General features: G+C 33.0%; 1 protein-coding gene and 1 long non-coding RNA gene across 4 annotated transcripts; both read left to right on the top strand.

Moving 5' to 3' along the window:
* The first annotated feature begins 1,813 nt into the window (after positions 1–1,813).
* Positions 1,814–7,998, top strand: LOC115955784 (pentatricopeptide repeat-containing protein At5g55840). Of its 3 annotated transcripts, XM_031074121.1 has the most exons (6): positions 1,814–1,871; positions 2,273–2,334; positions 2,435–6,389; positions 6,618–6,804; positions 7,500–7,731; positions 7,890–7,998. In XM_031074121.1, the coding sequence occupies exons 1-3, from the start codon at positions 1,855–1,857 to the stop codon at positions 5,704–5,706; spliced, it is 3,351 nt and encodes a 1,116-aa protein (XP_030929981.1). In that variant the 5' UTR covers positions 1,814–1,854; the 3' UTR covers positions 5,707–6,389; positions 6,618–6,804; positions 7,500–7,731; positions 7,890–7,998. The 3 variants fall into 3 exon arrangements, with proteins under 3 accessions (XP_030929981.1, XP_030929980.1, XP_030929979.1); XM_031074120.1 differs by having other exon boundaries at positions 1,814–2,334; positions 7,500–7,727; XM_031074119.1 differs by having other exon boundaries at positions 1,814–2,334.
* Positions 7,999–8,000: 2 nt separating this feature from the next.
* Positions 8,001–8,638, top strand: LOC115955785. The gene is made up of 2 exons (XR_004084196.1): positions 8,001–8,089; positions 8,381–8,638. It is a non-coding gene; the product is annotated as an uncharacterized LOC115955785 (long non-coding RNA).
* The last annotated feature ends 7,131 nt before the right edge of the window (positions 8,639–15,769 follow it).

The following is a 15,769-nucleotide window of genomic DNA, read 5'->3' as shown; positions in this document are numbered from 1 at the left end:
TTCTAACAAAAACATTCAAGATTCAAATCCTCCCATCTCTAATTATTGATATATAAAACCTACTGCAGTTAGTTGTGGATTCAAAGTCATTTAGAATTGCCTGATTTACTAGACTGCAATATTCATGACCTTCAATATTATATTGATTGCCAAAAAAAAAAAAAAAAAAAGCCGAAGAAGAATACCTATTATTAGGTTTAAAATTTATTTTCATTTCCCAAATTTCATAAGTTAGAATTTTTTCCCAAAAATTTTACAAGGCATCAATTTCATTCTTCCTTATATCCATAGATAAAGAAATTGCACATGTGGAAATTGGACTAGAATAAATTTAGTAATAAATAGACAGAATTATAAAATTGATGCTTTTCATTTTTTTTAAACTGTAATTTTTTAAATTTAATGAATTAAAATTGAATGTATACCAAAATTTAGATTTTGTGGACTAAACTCCTATGCGAACCAAATTTTCAGAGGAAAAAAAAAAAGTATTCAAGTAAGAAAACAAAATCTAATCAGTAGATCTCATTATTTGTGAACTCACATATTTCAATATACAAAGATCTAAAGAAGATTTTTGTAGGTATGTGGAAGCAGACACTACATGTTATAATATAAACTTATCTGTTGTATGGTTGATGAGATTGCCAAAGCTCTCTCTCGCTCACTCTCTCATATAACTTTTATAATAATTTGTTTGGTTCGGTTAATTTAATTTTGAGAACTAGTTTGTTTTATTTGGGAGGGTGTAAAATAGGGTTATTAAACATTTACATTGGTGTAGTGTATAAATTTTGAAAAAAAATCCAGTGTTGCTTAAAAAAAAATTTTGAATTTAATGAAAAATATTAACAAATACTGTAACTTCAATTTTTGAACAAATGCGAATATTTGAAAAAATATTTGAGGAAGAGCCGGTGATTAAGTTCTTCATCACTTTTAGACCTTTTTCTCGTACCATATGTGTCATAACCTCATTCCAATTATATAGATGATTTATTTTTATTTATATTTTTTATAGAAATTGATGGGATTGATCTTGGGCCTGTAAATGAACCAAACTGCATAAGAATAGCTTTAAGCTCAGCTTGAAAAAAAGAGTTTGTTTGTATTTGTTTATTTAATAAACAGGGCAAATTACAAATTACGGTTCTGTGGTAAAATTTAAGTTGCTTACTTGTGATTTGAAATTTGATACTTTACCCACCTGAGGTTAGCTCAGTTAGAGTTCTATAAACCACCATTGTTAAAAACATGGTTAAAAATGTAATTTTACTCCACTTTTATGTCTCTCTCCTCCAAAAATATAAAAATACAAAATCAAATAAGATAAAAATAATCCAGTGGAACACTTGCATTATAAGATTTCAAACCACATATAAAAAACTTAAATTTTGGTTAAACCTCAGATGAGTAAAGTGTCAAATTTCAAATCATAGATAGACAACTTAAATTTCAACCAAACCACATGTGGGTAAACTGTAATTTACCCTAAAAAAGTCAAGCTCGAACCCAAGTTTAAGCTCGATTATTAAACGAATTAAGCTAAAACATAATAATGTGTTCTTGAACAACTCGTCAACATAAGACTTGATTTAATTATATATAATATGATATTTTTATATGTATATTTGTCTAAAAATATGTTTATATAGACTTTTTAAGAATAATGTATTTATAGAATTTTTTTTTTGGTTGTCGTTGATAGAATGTGCTTATGGACTTCAAATTGAATTGTGGTATAAGTTTGTGTAAAAGTTATGTTTATTTATGGATATCCATTACCTAGGCCCAAATAAGGTAGCGATGAAATTCTTACATTTTCATTATTCTTATGATTCCAGAGCAACAGCGATGTTGAGGAAAAGCCGGTGAGTTCTTCGTCAGCCACAACCTCTCTAGTTTCCCTACAAAGCATTAAACTTTAGACCCTTTTCTCATATGGGTGTCTCTAGTTTTGCCAATATACACACTTCTAGCTGCAAAAAACACAGCTCCGCTGCACACACAGAAATGGCTATGAATATGATTAGGAAGAGCCAATGATGCCTATAAGTTTCCCACAAAGTTTTAAACTTTAGACCCTTTTCTCACATGGGTGTCTCTAGTTTTACGAAAGAAAACAATATACACACTTCTAGCAGCCAAAACAAAGCTCTGCTGAACCTACAATAATGTGTTTTAGTTCTATATCAGCCAAAATTTCTCTGATTTCACACCGAGTATCAAAATTTAGAGCCTTTTCTCACATGGGGTTCTCTAGTTTTGCCAGAGAAAGGAATACATGCAATTCTCGTAGCCTAAATGAAGCTCTGCAGAACATACATACCGCTGGTATGCCTCTCTCTTCACGTGTGTTTGCCTCTGTGTTTGAATATATATACATATATATGCGCTTTTATTTATTGTAAAGTTTTGATTTTGGGACCAATAGGTGCAGAAATGGAGAAGAGCATATACACACTTCTCACTATAGACCGTTGGGAGTCACTGAACCACATGGAATATAGGTTGGCTTCACTTAGACCAGTTCATGGGAGGCTGGCCTTGAAATTCCTCAACTGGGTTATCAAGCAACCTGGTTTGGAACTCAATCATCTTACCCATATACTTTGCATTACAACCCATGTACTTGTTAGAGCTAGAATGTATGACTCTGCCAAATCAATTTTGAGGCACTTATCACAAATGGGTATTGGGACTAATTCAGTTTTTGGTGCTGTTATGGACACTTACCCTCTTTGTAATTCAAATCCTGCAGTTTTTGACCTTCTAATTAGGGTTTATATTAGAGAAAGGATGGTTAGAGATGCTGTAGAAACTTTCTATTTGATGGGGTTTCGGGGATTTAGGCCGTCGGTTTTCACGTGTAATATGATTCTAGCTTCAATGGTGAAAGATAGGAGAGCCGGGATGGTTTGGTCTTTTTTCAAGGAAATGCTTGGAAGGAAGGTTTGTCCTAATGTTGCTACTTTTAATATATTGATAAATGCCTTATGTGTGGACGGGAAGCTAAAGAAAGCCAGTTATCTGTTAAGAAAGATGGAAGATAGTGGTTACATTCCAACTATAGTTACTTATAATACTTTGCTCAATTGGTATTGCAAGAAGGGACGATACAAAGCGGCATTTGAGCTCATTGACTATATGGGATCTAAGGGTATTGAAGCAGATGTTTGTACATATAATATGTTTATTGATGATTTGTGTAGAAACAGCAGGAGTGCGAAAGGTTATTTACTGCTAAAAAAGATGAGGAAAAAGATGGTATTTCCTAATGAAGTGACTTATAATACTCTGATTAATGGGTTTGTTAAGGAGGGAAAGATTGGAGTTGCTACTCGGCTTTTGGATGAGATGACACTACTTAATCTTTCACTGAACTGTATTACTTACAATTCTTTGGTTGATGGGCACTGTAAAAAGGGTAGTTTTGAGGAAGCATTTAGACTTTTGGATATGATGGAAGCAGAGGGATTGCAGCCTAATGATGTCAGTTATGGGACTCTTTTAAATGGGCTGTGCAAGCATGCCAATTTTGAATTAGCAAGAAGTGTTCTAGAGAGAATGAGGATGAAGGGGATGGAGGTTAATTGTATTTCTTACACTGCAATGATTGATGGATTATGCAAAAATGGGTTGCTTAATGAAGCTGTGCAGTTGCTCAATAAGATGTCCACGGAATGTGTCAATCCTGATGTTTTTACATTTTCAGTGCTCATAAATGGATTTTGCAGAGTGGGGAAGATAAAAAATGCAAAGGAGATATTATGTAAAATTTATAAAGCTGGACTTCTACCAAACAATATCATATACTCAACATTAGTCTATAATTTTTGCAAGATGGGAAATATTACAGAGGCATTGAGAGTCTATGCAGCTATGAATATCAATGGCTGTGATGTGGACCATTTCACATGTAACATGTTGGTTACTTCTTTATGTGGGGTCGGAAAAGTTGTAGAGGCAGAAGATTTTATGCATCACATGAGTAGGGTAGGCCTTGGTCCTAACTCTGTCACTTTTGATTGTATCATAGATGGCTATGGAAATTTGGGTGATGGGTTAAAAGCATTTTCTATTTTTGATGAAATGAATAGATTAGGTCATCACCCAAGTCCTTTTACATATGGGAGTTTACTGAAAGGACTATGCAAGGGGGGAAATCTGGGGGAGGCAAAGAAATTTTTGAATAAACTCTACCACATTCCTTCTGCTGTAGATACTGTTCTCTACAATACAATACTTGCTGAGACATGTAAATTGGGGAATTTGCAGGCGGCAGTGGTCCTCCTTGATGAGATGGTCCAGAATGGCGTGCTGCCTGATAGTTATACTTACACTATTATTCTTTCTGGGTTATGCAGGAAAGGAAAATTGGTTGCTGCTATCTTGTTGTTGGGGAAATTGATGGAAAAAGAAACTTTATCACCAAATATGGTATCATATACCTGTTTGGTTGATGGCCTTTTTAAGGTCGGGCAATCAAAGGCAGCATTGTATCTTTATGAAGAGATGGAGAACAAAGGCCTGAACCCTGACACTATTGCACTTAATGCAATTTTAGATGGATACTCAAGGATGGGGAAACTGGTGCAAGCAAATAGTCTTTATTCTACTATGAGGAGCAAAAGTTTGTGTCCTACCTTGGCTACATATAATATTCTCTTGCATGGGTATTCAAAGAAACATATTTTGGTAGCATGCTCTAGGTTGTTCAGTATTATGATGAGGACAGGTTTTCTGCCTGACAAATTAACTTGGCATTCTCTTATTTTTGGACTTTGTGAGTCTGGCATGTTGGATGTTGGTATCAAAATGCTGAAAAAAATGACAATGGAAGGTGTTATAGCTGATCAGTTTACATTTAACATGCTTATTGCCAAGTGTTGTGAAACTGGGGAGATGTCAAAGGCCTTTGATCTGGTTAATATTATGAATTATTTTGGCGTATGTTCAGATGTAAATACCCAAAATGCCATCTTAAATGGACTGGTTAGAACTTCATCTTTCCGGGAATCTCATATTCTTTTGCATGACATGTTAGAAAAGGGTTTCATTCCAAAGTGTACACAATATATCACTCTAATCAATGGTATGTGTAGAGTGGGAGATATTCAAGGAGCATTCAAGCTGAAAGATGAGATGGAAGCACTGGGTATCAGTTCCCGTGATGTTGCTGAGAGTGCTATGGTTAGAGGGCTTGCACGAGGTGGGAAAATTGAAGAAGCCATGCTGGTTTTTAATTGCATGCTTCAGATGCGACTCATTCCAACTACTGCAACTTTTACATCTTTGATGCACATTTTGTGCAAGGATGCAAACCTTAAGCAGGCTCTAAAGTTGAAGGGCATTATGGAGCATTGTGGTCTGAAGCTTGATGTTGCTGCTTATAATGTTCTCATTTCAGGTCTTTGTGCTAATGGTGATGGTGTGGTTGCATTTGAACTTTATGAAGAGATGAAACAAATAGGTCTCTGGCCCAACACCACCACCTATGCTGTTCTCATTGAAGCCATTTCAGCAGAAAATAATATTGTCAAGGGTGAAATGCTCTTGAGGGACTTGCAGGAAAGGGGATGGATATCTTGGGATTGGGATGGAAGCACCCAACAATTAAATGAGGGATTGATAATTGCCATGAAAAAAATAAGTTCATTAAGGAAAAATAGAAGGAAGCCAAAAATAAGTAGGAAAACAATTTAATTTGATTGGGTTCACAAAACATAAATCCCTTCTTCTGGACTTCTGGCAGATGAGACTGACATTGGACTTCCTTTATGATGACAGTTGTGGTACTCATGAACAGATGAACTGCTACTTTTTTTAAATAATGTCCGTTATCATGTGGTTCATATGGAGGTGTTTGGAAGGGACACAGATCTCGTCTGAAAAACAGAAAGAATAACGACTATATGGTTTTTATTCCTCGTTATTCACTTTTTGAGTTTGACCGAGAGATGGGCTTTCAGGAGCAATAACAAAAGGATATCTCGGTATCTGATCTTCTACTTGGAAATTCATCTGCTGACCTCATGGTTGCCAAAGAAGCCCCAAGAAGCATCAAACATTTCCAATGAGACCCATGGAGCAATTCTTAGATAGCAAGCACTAGCTCCCGGGAAGCATAAAGATTGATCAATGTCCATATTGCAAACCCAACAAAAAAACCACCATAACACCACAGCAGCCACGATGTGGTTCAACCACGAACCCAATGATGGAGACGGCCTTCTGGGCATGTCAGCTAGCTGCCTGTCAGATATTCAACTACTCACTTGTCTGCTTCCAATTTGAAAAGTCATGCCACTTTTTCAGGGAGCCTCTGAATGTGTCCTTCCTTCTCAATGCCCATGCATCCAATGCTTGCATTTCAATCTTGTACCAAGGTACACTGACTACTTACTTTAGTATAGCTGCACCTAAAAAATTATAATTTTACCTCCTTTTCTCTCCCTTCCTGTCAATGTTGCCAATTCCGCTTGAGGTTATAAATCCAAGATGGAATCTTGATGCATAAGATGTGATTCGAATATGTTGTGTCCTTCAGTTTTGTTCTTTCTAATTTGTTCCTCATTTATTTTTTTAACCAATTTTACATTTTCTGTTCTGTTTAGGTGACACACACTGCGCTTCATGCTTGGACATCATTGGAATTACTGAACCCTGGGGTTGATGGCATGGAAGGTTTTACTCTTTGATGTGTTGATGCTGGGTTTTGAAGCGTATACACAAGAAGTAAGACATTAGATCAACATTCTGAGCTGGTCTTGTTATGCCAACATGAGTTGCATTGCATTCAGTGTAAGTCCATTTTCTTTCTTCTTCTTCTTTTTTTTTTTTTTTTTTTTTTTTTTCAATAAATGTGTGTGTGTGTAGTCCTTTAATTTCTTTGATATTTGAAGCCTTAAGGGTCCCACATTGGTAAGGATCTGGATATCTTGGTTGATGTGGACTCTGGAGAAAAAATGTATAATGAAGTTTTGGCCCCATTACCTTTGTTATATTCTGTGGAATAAAAGGACGGTTAGAATTCAAGGGTCCTACCAAAAATAATCATTTATCCTTTTTCTTTTTTCTGGTTCTTTTAACTTTTAGAGCAACTTTCAGAAGGAAACTACAACTTGTTTGTAGTCATATCAGAGCATACAAACAATAATGCTTGTCCGTATGTTAATCATTTGAATTAGCAGGAGTACTGTATTTGTAGGGAACCTTTGGTATACAGCCTCAACCTGTATGCTCCACTGGGAGACTCCCATGTATAATCTTGTTTCCTCCCATTTCTTTGATATTGGTATGCTAAGTTATTAAAATGTTTGGATAATTCAATTTGGAGAAACATGAATTTTGTTATTGACAAACTATAATTCATCTTGACAGACCGTACAAATGTAATCAGTTATCTTGTTCTGTGTTCTTTGGGTCTAACTTTTCTCTTATTCCAAGCTCCACTTCACATTATTACCATTTGCTCCTAATCAATTAACTTCTGACAGAATATGTTGCACTCAGAAAGCCTAAAACACAACAATCATTTTGTGAGCAATGAAACTACAAAAGCTTTTGGTCATAACAATGCCATGGATGATGAGCTGGAGTTTTAGTTTTCAATGTGGGGGTAATTTGCTGATGGCCAGTTGGAGTAAGAGCTTTTGAAGATACTCAGACACGATATGATTAAACTTATTTCCAAAGGATATTTATCAGATTTTATGTGAAGAAATGTGGGTATGATTTCATTTTTGTTATGAAAATATATGCTTTCTCATCTACAGGTTTCTTTCTTTATTCCCACATTTTGCTACTTAATGAGCATCTTGGTTTAGATATTTCTTGATAAGTCCTCTTACTTTAGATTTGTTTCTCACAAATACCGCCAAAAACAGAACTAGAAGATGGAGCCTCACAGCAGGGGGTGTCAAGCAATAAGGGCACATCTCTTCACATGCTGCTTGAGAGAATCTTTTTTTTTTTTTTTTGGTGGGGGGGGGGGGGGGGGGGGGTCAGGATTTTGAGAGAACTTTGTCATCTGGTCTACTGCTTGGAAGATCAGGACAAAAAATCAGTGGCACATGGTGACCAATATGTAAGTTAATCTCACACTGAAAACACATGATTTGTCAATGGACAAAATTTAGATGCAGTTCATTAGGTATTGTACTTGAAGTTCCCCAATTAAATTCAACACATGGTTGCATTGACCAATGCAACACAAACAATGTTATTTTTTTGAAGCACAATTTAATTCAATGTACCTATATTTGAATATAATTGGAGAACCTAAGTTACAATACCTAAAGAATTGGACCTAAGTATCACCCTTTGTCAGTATAGATTTTTTCCTGGTAAATGATTTTTTTTTCCCTTCTTTCTCCAGGTCATGATTTTGGGAAGGCCAGATTACTCAACAATAAAGAAAGCAGCCCAACAAAGGTGGATGAAGCAACTTGTTTGTGAAACAAGTTGGCCTGTGTGGGAACCATAATAGTAGTGGTGTGTCTAAAATTTATTATAGTGTGCCTCAATATTTCTCTTTAATCTGTACCCTATAGTGGAGGCATGAACTAGGTTGTCATAAAAATTTGTCGAGGGACTACCATTTTACAAAAATATAATGCATTGTTATTGCGTGGCAGACAGAATCTAACAATTTTATCAGGGGTGGACTTACTATTATTGACTTCACAATTATAATTTATAGTATAACCATGATTGGAGCTCCTGTAATTGTTGTCATGTATCGTGCCTTGTGCTCATAAGCCAGATTCTTTTCTTGATTATCTCATCTATAAGTTTCTTGGAATTTTACAAACTAAAAATTGAGTTTCCTTATTTTACATTTAAGCTATACCTCTTGATTATGATTTTGAGAGCTTATAACTTGTTCTTGCAAGTCTTGCAGTTTGGATGGCAAATTTTTTTTGCTGAAAATTAGCAAAATTACATTTATACCTAGAAAAAGTGAGATTTTAAAATGTTGTACATAAGTAAATAATTGATAAAATGAAAAGAATTTTTTTTTTTTTTAAACTAAGTTCACTGTAGATGAGTTTTGGACAAAACACATATAGCCTTTGGTAGCCCCCTATCTAGATGAGTAATAAAACTAACCAAAACCTAAGACCATCAACAAGAACTCAATGCAATCCCAATTACATAAACAAAGAAGCAATGTCTATTCTTGTTGTGGTATCTATACTTGGGGTAATTTGCAGAGTAACATTATCGTTAGCAACTACTTTTTTAGTTAGCATGTTATGGAAACATTTTATCAAACTAGCATCTTGAGCGTTAAAGGGTCGAGATCAGTGACGAAAATTGAGTCCTTCATACTTGAGTTCAAATCCGATGTTGAAGAAAAAAGACACGTGGAAATCGAGTTTGTAAAACTCGAGTTCCACAGAGAGGAGAAGAAGAATGAAGAAGGAAACCCAGCAAAACAAAGAAGATAAACCTAGTAGAAGAAAACCAGCAGAACAAAGAAGAAGAAACCCAGCAGAGCAACGAAGAAGAAACCCAGAACATCACAAACCCACATGAAATTTTTTTCAAAAAACACAAGAAAAGCATCTACAAAAGAAAAAAAACTCAACCTTAACGATGAAATTGTGGACTGATTCGGCATGGGATTGTCTAGCCGTTGCCCAAATTGATTGAAAATTAAACAACAAGGGCCTTGAATTAACGGGTCCCAAAACGAAGAAAAAGCCTAGTAGAAGATGAACCAATTGAAGATGAAGAAGAAGAAAAAACCCCAGGAAAATGAAAAAACCCAAAACGAAGAAATGTAGGCGAATGGTATTTCTTAATGAAGTAACTCGAGTCTTAGAGACTTGAGTTCCATGTGGATGTTTTCTTCCACCTCATTTTGGAACTCGAGTTTTATAGACTCGAGTTTTATATTGAACTTAAGTTTCAAAACTCGAGATGCTAGTTTGTTAAATAGTTTTGCAAACTTGACAACTAACTAAAATATTCCAAAATTAATGATAAATGCAAAAAAAATTCATCTATACTCAATAGTATTAAATTTAATGATATGTTTAAAACGGAGAAAGATGGAAGAGGATAAATGAAAAGTGTCATTAAAAAAAGAAAAAAAGAAAAAAAAGGCAGGAATGTACTAATGCATAGAGTTGTAATATATGGTTAAGCGAAGATTCTTCATCTCCACCACTCTTTGAGGTCAATATGCTCAGTTGTCTCTAATAACATTCTTGTTCTGTTTTAGTGTTCATTTTGTATGGCTTAATTTTGTAGTTTATTTAGCTTATTTTTAAAAGTAAGATTCATGTGAAACTAAATAAGTGATAAAAAATGAATAGTGATACTTTAAAAAAACTGTACCTAATGATTCAATAAAACCAAATTAGCATATTTTAAGCTTAAACAAATATATGCTTATTTTTTAAGGGACCAAATATATACTTAAAACGACCAATCCAAGCCAATCCCCTTTTTTTATTCGAAATTATTTCCATTTAGATTCTATCTATATAGTCTCAATGTCTAATATGTTTACTTATTTTTGGTTTAAGTGTAGGATTTGTAAGCCTAAACCATCACACCATGTACTTTCAAATCTTTTTTCATTTTTCCTTTCTTTTGGGTAATCATCTCTCTTTTAATTGAATTGACTGTTGTTCAATTACCTCTACCAACAAATCTTTCATGGACCCTTGGTGAGGAAGTAACGTGAGTCACTTTTCAAGCTCGACACTCGTAAAAACGAATGTGAAAAATGCACACCAAGGTCATTGTCACTCCTGAATCTTTTTCCCCCCCTTTAGATAAAGTGCAACAAATGCCACATGCCCACATGCTTATGGAGGATAATATTTGTCTTAAGATCAGTATTAGCCATAAAAAGAAAAAGAAAAAGAAAAGAAGCGCAAGATAAAAAATAAGTGAGAGATTGATAGAAAATTTATATGACTGGAACTGGATACATTTTTCCAGCATTTGCAGCAAGGGAGATTTGTGAGAATATATATATATATATATATATATATATATATATATATATATTGGCAAAGCATAGATAAAGAATTTGAGCCTGATTAGTCCGTCGAGGATTAGCAACTGATCCTATGATTTTGGGACTAAAGTTTTGTTATTGTAGGTAAATAAATTTGACCTTTGGAACTAAACACCAGAAACATTGGTGAATGCAATTTTTTGTTTTTAAGTGGAATACAAGGTTGTCATTTCATATTTACGGCATAACTTATTAATGAACATGGACATTACTTATGATGACTTGGGTATAATCTAAGTCAATGTAAAAGCATCTAGACTTAGAAAGTAATAAAATATCTAAAGAGAATCAAGAAAAGAAGAGAGTCGTTAAAAAAAACAAAAAGGAGAGAGAAAATGTAGGTTCATGGATCTTCTTGTTTTATTTTGTAGGAGGATGAAAAAAGTGAGGAAGAATAAAGAAAAGAAAGGAAAGAATAGATGTCATTTTCAATTTTAATTATTTGATAGAAATAATGAAAAGTGGAAAGATATAGAAGCATCTTGCATTAAATTCTTATTAATATCTTTGCTTGAAATTACTTTTGATAAATTAGAACAGTATAATTATTATACCACTTTGTTTTTTAATAGGAAATTATTATCCCACTTAAACATAACATTTTTTTGTTGTCTTTTTCCCCTCCCATTTTGAGATGATCACAAGGGACAAGCCCTGTGTTAGACGTATAGTGATAAACAATCTTTTTTCTTTTTCTCACTTTTCTATCTTTACTTTCCTTCCACACTTTGTTCTATCTTCCAACTTTTCCTCTCTACCAAAAATGCACAATCAATCTCAATCTACATGCTGAGATAGGTACAATATTTATGCAGATTATCAAAAAAGGTTACAATATTTATGCATTACAATATCATATTGATAGATCTAGAAATTAGTGTCTTTTTTTTTTTTTTTTAATCTAACACTTATTTAGTATATTTTTATTTAAGTTGAAGGTGCTAAATTGGTAAAGGGATTAATTAGAGCCTAAGGGTATAAACTATTCTCGAAATTAATATTTGTGAGGTTGCATTGGTTTCGTATTCCTAAAGCCTAGTTTTAAAGAGAGAAGTATGTACAAAGGCTACCTTGCTAGCTGTCATGACAAATTAGGTAGTAAGAGAAGGACTTGGTTTAGTGGCATTTCTCATTCTACAAATTGACTTATTATTATTATTATTATTATTTTGAGAATACAAATTGATTTATTATTTGTTTACAATTATATGATGTGTAACATCTCTAGTCCTCCTTATTATAAAATTTTGGTTTTAGATTGCAAGGGGTTACTTTCTAACAATTGAAATGTTGAAATCTAAGCACCTATATTGGGAAGCTACAAGCTAGCTAATATTCTATCCAACTTTTTCAACCTTTTTGTGTCTATGATAAATTGACAATTGCCCCCACCCAAATCTGTGTCATGGCTTCTATCTCATTACATTACATAAGTTGGAATAGCCGGGAGTTTGAAGCAACTTATTACATTGGTTGGAATATACGGAGACACTGCTTTAATTAATACCTCTCTACCCCATGTATATCAATATTTCCTTCTGTCACATAATTTTCTTGGCTACCCTTTCTTTAATCTCCTTGAATATTTGAACCTTTGACCTGCTCATCATAATTGTTGTGACTTATAAGTCTCCCATTTTACATTAAAGAAAAGAAAAAAGAGAACACTCAATGAATTGGTGTTAAAAAAAAAAAAAAAAAAAAGAAAAAGAAAAAGGAAAAAGAAAACTCTTAATAACAAATGCAAAGAAAGCAATACATACTATTCATTGACTTCATTAAAGTTACATGGTGTACCGGTGTTGGAAGGGAAGGTCGATGGGAAAGTCGAAAAGAATGTACATCCTTATCAATTAAATGGGAGACATGACATGAAAGTAGGAAAAGTCCCCACGACAGCTTAATCTTGTTAAGTTGTATTGAGTTTGGCTATGGACTGTCTTTATCAAAATTTGGCCAACAAACAAGTGCATATTTATATCCTCCTTAAATAACTTTAATCACAATATTGTAGGCAAACTTAATTGTTATCATAAAATTATTCCCCATACCAAATAAATTAAGAATTTACTAGTAGGTGAGAGGAGGATCACCTATTTTATACTCAAAAAAAAAAAAAATCAATTAAATCTTCACTGTATTTTTTAATACATAATTAATTAATACATTTTAATTTTATTAGTTGAGCTAACTGGAACCTATACAATTGAAGATTTAAATGCTTATAAACTATTAAAAAAATGTTTATATTCATTTCAACATAAAAAAATTTCTGGTATTTTTTGCATTTACAAACGTTTGACACAACTCAAAACCTTTTTTAAGCATGGAAAAAAAAATTTCATAAGATTTTTAAAATTTTACTCATAATTATTATTTAAATATATATTAATTAGCATTGTTTTGGTACTTATCTATAATATCTCTCAATTGCCTATTATGTGCTCGAGAATGTTCCCTAGTTCCTTGGTAGCACCTCAAGGTGCATTTCGTTGTCTTACATGAGATTTGGGCTATTCCTTACTCCCTGCCATGACACCTTTTGCTCATCTATTTCTCTTGCCTGCCCAAATGCGAAGCACACAATCCATCTATGTTAATGTTAATAAGGGTGATTTTCAACTAGTTGTGAGACAAGTTATTGCTAAGTATCAAGTAATCGTAACAAAGTAGCAACAACACACAAAAAGAGCCCTAAACTCTTTTTGCAGAGTTTTATAAAATTCAGATTGACCATATACCTAAAAGGGCCAATGTTGAAACTAACACAATGACCTATTTTTGTTCGACGTTTGATTTTTGATTGACTTTAAAAATTTGTCGCGTAAACTTTTGAAACCTCACAATTTTACACGTTATTATTCTATATATAAACCCTTCATTAAAATCTTGACATATCATATATACAAGCATAATTATAATAAATGTCTATTAATAGTTTTTATAATTATCAAATTTCATATTTAAACAAAAATAAGAGAAAAAAAAAATCACAGTTGATTAAACTTTCCATGCATCATATGAGTCATTGATTAGTTTAAATTATTGATGAGCTAATAAAATTTTAAGAAAATGATGTTTAATGATTAAGCTAAAAAAAATGATGTTTAGCCAAGTGTGGAGGATTTGACCTTTATTCAACTAAAAAACTTCCTAATTTACTTTTACTTTAATAAATGAATCTCTTTGCCTAAGCTATTAAAAGTCTTTATAAATAAAAGTTAATTAATTATTTATTTAAGACGTGGAAAAGCCTAAAGACTCTTAAAACGCATTGCCAGCAAGTCAAGAACGTACACTCTTTTGTGCGCCAGTACAGTCTTAACAGTTCCACCCTTAACTCCGTTTGCCAGCTCACCACCCTCCATTTCCGTTACTATTTAGAGCACTTGGTAATGAGTACTTCTTACCTGAAAAAGAAATATATTGTACTGGTAAATTTACATGAATATTATTTATTTATTTATTTACGTATTCCGATATGAAAGATGGCACTATTTATTTTTTATTATTTATATTATTATTTAAAGAGTTTTTCATATTTTGAATTTTGATGTACAAAATATTATCAAATTTACTAATTTGTAAAACTTAAATTAAAAGGGTTATATATATAAAATTGTCAATTTAAAAACTCCTAAATTTTAGCTCTCACCTAAAATATAGTCTACTAAATAGGACAACTCCCCGCTGGTTTTCAAACTTAATGTTCAAAAAATTGAATTGCTCCAACTCTACTACATTCCTTCAATTAGTAAACCTTACGTTAAATAGGGAAAAAAATTTGAGGATAACATGTAAAAATATATCTTGAATTCTACTTAAAATGCCTACAAAATATTACACTCTTCTAGTAATTTATATTTTCAAAACAAACTTATTCAAAATTAAAAAAAAGGAAATTATAACACTAGAAAAAAAAGACCTCACTGCATGTGCAAAGCGCATATAATGAGGTTAGTTTATTTTATTTATTTACTTTTATGTATATTGAAGATGAAGGAAAAAAGTGAATGATGATTGTTAACTGTAAAGAAAGAAAAACAATAAAAGATAAAGAAAAATTAATATTTCAATAAAATATAGTATAAAATAGATAATCTAATAATGAGTATTTCTTTACAAATGATGACTGTTATTTGTAAAGAAAGAAAAATAATAAAAAAAATCAAGAAAAATTAATATATTAATAAAATATAGTTTAAAATAAATAATTTAACGTGAAGTATTTTGAAAAACAAGTACCGTATTACGTAAAGAATAGATAAGAACTTTTACACCACCTGATGTCAATATTTTAACACATCTGAAATATTCTGGTGCTATAAATTAGTGCACAATTTTATACACAACTCGCCCATGTGGTGAGTTGCGGTTGGTGGAAGGGTGATGGTGGTCACTCTTCCACCAACTACAACTCACCACATAGACAAGTTGTGCACAAAATTGTGCACTAGTTTGTCTCACTAGAACCTCTCAACACACTCTCTTACTTTTGAGTGCTTGCCCACGTCACCAATGACGCCGGATTAACGGGCGTTCCCATAAAACATAACGCCGTTATCTAAACCCCACTCTACGCCGTTCCGTTTCCACAGACGTTTATTACAGTAGGCCCATTTTTTTGGCCCAAATTTCACATTCCCTTCTCTCTCTAAAAGACTCTTCCTTTCTCTCACTAAAAAACTTCTCTCTCTCTCTCTGGTTTTTTTTTTTTCTTTAGCTTTA

The sequence above is a fragment of the Quercus lobata genome, chromosome 8 (assembly GCF_001633185.2).
Source record: "Quercus lobata isolate SW786 chromosome 8, ValleyOak3.0 Primary Assembly, whole genome shotgun sequence".
Lineage (NCBI taxonomy): Eukaryota > Viridiplantae > Streptophyta > Magnoliopsida > Fagales > Fagaceae > Quercus > Quercus lobata.
The sequence above is the reverse complement of the archived record's forward strand: the minus strand, read 5'-3'. Positions and strand labels throughout refer to the sequence as shown.

Bases quoted from the DNA above. Each gene is read 5' to 3' on its own strand.
- LOC115955784 (XM_031074120.1), top strand. From the start codon at position 2,175: ATGTGTTTTAGTTCTATATCAGCCAAAATTTCTCTGATTTCACACCGA. The intron at 2,335-2,434 runs GTATGCCTCTCT...TGGGACCAATAG, and splicing joins GCAGAACATACATACCGCTG to GTGCAGAAATGGAGAAGAGC.